Genomic DNA, 6,012 nt, shown 5'->3' on the forward strand with positions numbered 1-6,012 from the left:
ATATATATATATATATATATATATATATATATATATATATATATATATATATATATATATATAGGGTATCCCAAATTCTCCTTATCATATTAAGTGGGAATGTAGAACGGGTTGAGATGAATATAAAAGTCCTATACAATTTTGTGATATTCGCAATAATAACCGAGAAATTAAAAGATTAAGGAAAAACGTACGCTGAATGGTTAAGAGTGGAGCGCTAATTAATATAGCGCACAGATTTCGGCGCGCGGTGATTGGAAAAACAACGCACCATTGCCTATACTTATATCGCTGCACTCCTACATCTCGCCTCAGCGCGGTGCGACAAGATGTAGGATCAGAGCGGTATAAGACGCGCACTGACATTTGCTTGCTATATTACTGGGTCGCAAGCGCTCCTCAACCATTCAGCGTACATTTTTCCTTAACCTTCACAATTAATTTCTTGGTTATTATTACGAATATCGCAAAACGGTATAAGACTTTTATTTATCTCAACCCGTTCTACATTCCTACTTAATGTGATAAAGAGAATTTGGGGGATACTCTACACACACACACACACTAGCTCGTCATTTATTTCATATGCACAAGAATACATTTCAAATGCTGTATGCGATTTGAGGAATAATCAAACGTGCTTATATTTATATACGTCTAATGCAAATCTAATAGCGCTGCGGTAGCGATTTGATAGAGCTACGTATATTTAACTCCAACTTGATTGAAATTGCCTTTATTAAGATCGAGAATTACGAGCGACAAGCTCCTTGTGTTTTTCCTACGATTTTTATGCTATATCACGATTTATTGTTTTGCGAACATCACGATTTTTTGTTTTTGCATAATCACGACAGCGCGCTGTGGACTAATTGTCGGAGTCGTCGGATTAAAGTCTACCTACATCTTTATAAGTTGAATTGCAATAAAGGATCATTAACTATCTCGATCTCGGGCGACAAAGCACGTCTCTATAGTGAAGTTCCGTGTTTCAACTTCGATTAAACTTGGATGTTCTTGGAGTGATTCCTCCTATTTCGTCCATTCAACCAAAGAAAAAATGTGGAAACGGTGGCAGCTCTATTGTGTCTTATTGCACCTGTGCGCGATTGGGTGGACCCAGAAAACTGCCCTCGATTCGTCCCTTAATTTAATTATGTTACGTGTTTTTCGAAATTGGACTTTCGATACCTTTGGTATGTATAATCAACGAGGTGAGACACACAAAAGCAAAGACTACTTTCTTTCATCTCTCTTGATGTAAAAATATTAAGTGTTTACAAAAATTAGTTATTCGTAATTTGCATAATGTGAATATAGTAACAATAATTTTGTAACTGGCAATGTATCATTGCGTGTGCGTATACCTGCACTCGGTTCAGTGTGTAAACTGCGTGCTTATCCATTATTATCTAATAACATTTTTTTGTTTAAAATATGCAATTGTTACTCGCTAAAATAACTGTCAACTAGGACAGTGACTGTCTAATTATGATTTTATAGCTTGATGCGTTCGCTACAATGGTTCATTTGAAAGACTTTCCAAACACAGACTCTCGCAGTTTCCTTTCTTGTTTTTTTTGTTTTTTTTTTTTTTTTTACATAAAACTGCATAAAAAAGAGATTTTGACCTATACTCATAATCAAATCTTATATTTATGATTGTGTTAAATTTATCTTCAGATATTGTATGAGTCGTTTAGTTGGCTAAGATATCTGATAGAATATCTGAAGATGAACTTGAGGCGATTTTAAATGTAAAATCGGACTGTGAATACCGTGAATACTTTGTTCAACGTGCACATAAAAAACGCTTGTTTTTCACATCGTTGTATCTCACATATATGACGCTAGTGGCAAACATATTAAAACGAGTTGAAGGTCGATAATATAAAGCTCAATAGAAACACATTTAAAATGCAACGTTTATAAATTGTTTAGATAAGTGGTATAAGGTAAATTGTGAAAACCTTTGCAACGCTTGAAGCTGTAAGTACGAGTTATAGTATTTCTCTAACATATTATTAAGAATTTATATAATAAATACTAACTACAATTATCCATTTACAATATGATAACGCTTATACATAGGCGCACATATATGCGACATAAGTGACACTTTTTTCCTTGTCAAATATCACTGATCGATCACCTCTTGTGCCTTTCGATAACATTTCAATAGCAAAAATGATATATGTATATTTCTATTAAACATATTGGAAATTTTCCTTCCAGCATAGTAAACATAATTTGGGCCTTCGTAAAGCTTCTTCCTATCCCGTTATTCTCTCTTCTACATAATTCATCATCTCAACCGGTGTAATTCGACACGCGTATCGTAATTACATATTAGTTCAAATAGTCTTAAACTTTTTTATTTATTGCGGAAAGTGGAATTTTTTAATTTTCTTTTACTTCCTCCTATTTATTCCTGCTTAATGAAACAAATTATTTTTATTCTTTAACTCATGATTTCATGGGTAAAAGTGAGTTCTATAGCGATAACGAGACGTTTAAAAAGTTTAAATCATTTACTGCATTCTTCTTCCAACATACTATAATACATAAGTTGTTGATTTCGCAGGTAAGACAGGAACAGAAGGTGGGAGAGACCTTCAAATAGCAAGAGAAGCACAAACTATGCAAAACATCGTCCCTGATCATGTCCCATTCCTGTGCAATGTAACCGGTATGATATTTGATGTTTTGCATATGCAATGCACGAATATTTTCATGATAAATTTCAGGTGGTAGATCGCAAGAAGTACCTGACTCAGTACATAAATTAAAGCCGGGTGATATCGATATCATCGCCGCGATGGGTGACTCGTTAACGGCAGGGCTTGGAATTTTTGCGCACAATTTATTTCAGGTTTTCATAGAAAATAGAGGAGTCAGTGCACTTGGAGGAGGTCAAGGCACATGGAGGCAGTATCTAACTCTTCCAAATATAATCAAAGTTAAGATCAAACCAATTAACATTTTATTTCTAGAATCGTGATTTTTATTGTATTAGTTCACTAACTCGCGCTATTAACGTCATTGTACAAATAAGTTTACAACAAAGTAATAGATATTATTTCGCCAATTCTCTGTATTAATGGAGTTGACAAGCGAATGATAAATGATACAATTAGATGTGTTAATTTAATATATTATATATATATATATATATATATATATATATATATATATATATATATATATATATATAATATAATTAATATCTTTTTCATATCGTGAAAGCATTTACAATCAACGTACTACCGTATTCATCGACAAAAAGTTAGTTATTCATGATTTAAGACATTTCCCGTGCAAAATTACCGCCGGATAGGGGATCTCTGCGATAATTATTAAAACAAAAAGGTTCACCAAAAATCGATAGCGTTGGACGTTAGGTACGATATAACACCGTACCAATCACAAACTTTTCCCGACACAACTAATCTCCAACTTAAACTTTCGAGTCACGAAAAATCCCTGTTTAACAAAAAAATAAAGAAAAAATAGCCGCAAAACCTATCGCGCGAAACCTACAGACTAAACAAAACATTTATTTACGTTGTCCGTTTCAATTACATAACATGAGATTTCTAATATGCAGGAATTCAATCACAATTTGATAGGTTATGCAATGGAAGACTCGCTGACGATTCATGAGACATCACAGCTAAATGTCGCTGAAACCGCTTCTATGTCAGAGGACATGCCTTATATGGCGGAAGTGCTACTCAAAAGAATTCAAAACCATCCGAAAATAGACGTGGAGAAGCATTGGAAGGTCCGTCACATTCGATAAACCTAGTTTATTTGTAAAACGAAGTAACTTGGAATAACGAATTGCATATGCTGTTGTTTTATAATCGAACCAATTACGAACTACTTCTTTTACAGGATTTTTATTTTTACTTTCTTTTCTCTCTATATGACAATAACATTAAACTTAATTGCCGGTTCTTGTTTATTTTTTTCAAAAATATTCAATAAATTATCGTCTTGTAGTATGTCTTGAAGATATATCGATTAATAGTATTCTTGGCAACTAAATAGTACGAGTAATAACAATAATTTGATTTACAGTTAATCTCGTTTATGATTGGACATAACGACTTTTGCAACAGTATATGTTGGGTTTCTTCGCCTTGGTCAATTCTCGAAAAACATAAAACAGATTTACTTAAGGTTTTGAGAACATTGAGAGATAATCTGCCACGGACATTGGTATCGTTGATTCCGCCGATACATATGAAAATCTTGATTGAAAGTCGTAAAGGTAGAGAGTCTTTAAAATGTTATCTCACAACGGATTTTGAATGTCCTTGCATGTTTGGTCTTAGATTTCAGAATTTCTTACCAGAATATTATAACATCATGAGACGGTTAGTATGCAATACAAACAATATTTTTATTAAGTAAATTTTTTCAGAAATTATAGATTTTATAATTTATAAATTTTTATATGTTCCCTGAAATACACAAACATTATTGATATCCAAAGATACGTATCATTTAAAAGTCCTTATTTAAAGAGTTATAAATGTATTCAGATGGCAAGAGTTGGATATAGAAATCTCTACTTACTCGGAATTCCAAAAAAATGATTTTGCAGTAGTAGCTCAACCTCTGACATTAGATTTGCGTTTACCACTTGCTTCGGATGGATATAGCGATACAACATATTTCAGTGACGATTGTTTTCACATCACACAAAAAGCCAACGCTTAAAGTAAGTTTGGTTTCTCATGTAGGAAATATGGAAAAATAACTATATTTTACAATGCACGAAAAAATGGTTATCTCAATTTTGAAATAATATATTACCGATGTTTCTTTTGCAGTTGCAAATAGTGTGTGGAATAACATGTTGGAGCCGATTGGCGCTAAATCAACATTTTTGCAGAATCTCTTTGAGAAGTTTCTTTGTCCGACTCCGGATAGATCATATTTTGCAACATTGAAAAATTCGGGAAAAAATTTTCAGAGAAACTAGTTGTTATCCGGTTGAAAAATATTTATGTTCAACGAGGAAGAAAGTACAAGTAGCATTACTGGGTAATCGATAGAGATGTGCGAATCAAAGATTTTTTTATGTCGAGTCAAATGGAATCGAATCTCAGATTTTAATTTCGAATTCGAATCAAATCGAATGAAATCGAATCGTTGAAAAAATTTTTAATTAACATTGAATTCAACATGAAAATAGTGACTCCAGTATGAGAGAGATAATATTGATCATGTGATATCAATTTATTTTAAGGTAAGATATATATATATATAAAATCTTAGCAAACTTAATCTGTAGCAAACTTTTCAAGTCATGTTAATTCCCGTAAAGCTAAATGTCTTTAATAGTACTTCGTTAATACTAATGTGCGCCATTTCTATTCGAACATTTTCGATTCAAAACTTTCGAATTATTCAAATTCAAATCATAAGGATTCGAATTTGAATCGAATCGAACTTCACTTGATTCGAATTCGAATAGTTTGCACATCTCTAGTAATCGATAAATCAATTTGGAATGCGATAATACGGTCTACAAACAGAATGCCATAACTGTTTAAGTACAATCGAAGCACCATAATGTATTTCTTCATTCTTTATAGAAAAATACGAATAGAAAATGATAATCTTATTGGTATGTCAAGGCCTATACAGCCAATTTGTGACTTGTGTCACAGACGCCAGTGATATATTTGTAATTAATATATTTTATAATTTCCAAGAGATAATTTTGTAGCGATTTGTAACTGTATTGTAAATATATGAGGCACAAGTGTAAAGTGATACAAATGGATATCAATGTAAGAGGCGATGCCGTTTGTGGTAACACCGCTTTGCGCGTAGCTCCGTTGCTCTTTCTCGCGTACTTCCTCAACTACCGTATAGATATATAAAAGATCGCGGAGATATCTTGGATATATCAGTTCTAAAAATGAATCGATAAGCTCTAAAGTGCCTCTCCTTAATTCGTTTCATTTATGTTTAGTGCAATCTGATAATGCCATT

General features: G+C 32.8%; 1 protein-coding gene across 1 annotated transcript; it reads left to right on the forward strand.

The window, feature by feature from the left end:
- The first annotated feature begins 900 nt into the window (after positions 1-900).
- Positions 901-5,196, forward strand: LOC116842110 (phospholipase B1, membrane-associated-like). The gene is made up of 7 exons (XM_032810841.1): positions 901-1,214; positions 2,585-2,689; positions 2,748-2,959; positions 3,608-3,784; positions 4,084-4,382; positions 4,551-4,729; positions 4,842-5,196. The coding sequence occupies exons 1-6, from the start codon at positions 1,061-1,063 to the stop codon at positions 4,726-4,728; spliced, it is 1,125 nt and encodes a 374-aa protein (XP_032666732.1). The 5' UTR covers positions 901-1,060; the 3' UTR covers position 4,729; positions 4,842-5,196.
- The last annotated feature ends 816 nt before the right edge of the window (positions 5,197-6,012 follow it).

This window comes from Odontomachus brunneus, unplaced genomic scaffold (assembly GCF_010583005.1).
Source record: "Odontomachus brunneus isolate Ranch 3 - 2012 unplaced genomic scaffold, Obru_v1 Obru_scaffold_002, whole genome shotgun sequence".
In the NCBI taxonomy this organism is placed as follows: Eukaryota; Metazoa; Arthropoda; class Insecta; order Hymenoptera; family Formicidae; genus Odontomachus; species Odontomachus brunneus.

What these genes read in the sequence shown, in the direction of transcription:
- LOC116842110 (XM_032810841.1), top strand. Translation starts at nt 1,061, where the DNA reads ATGTGGAAACGGTGGCAGCTCTATTGTGTCTTATTGCACCTGTGCGCG. An exon ending in ATTCCTGTGCAATGTAACCG is followed by an intron (nt 2,690 to 2,747) that starts GTATGATATTTG and finishes GATAAATTTCAG; the next exon opens with GTGGTAGATCGCAAGAAGTA. An exon ending in CTCTTCCAAATATAATCAAA is followed by an intron (nt 2,960 to 3,607) that starts GTTAAGATCAAA and finishes TCTAATATGCAG; the next exon opens with GAATTCAATCACAATTTGAT.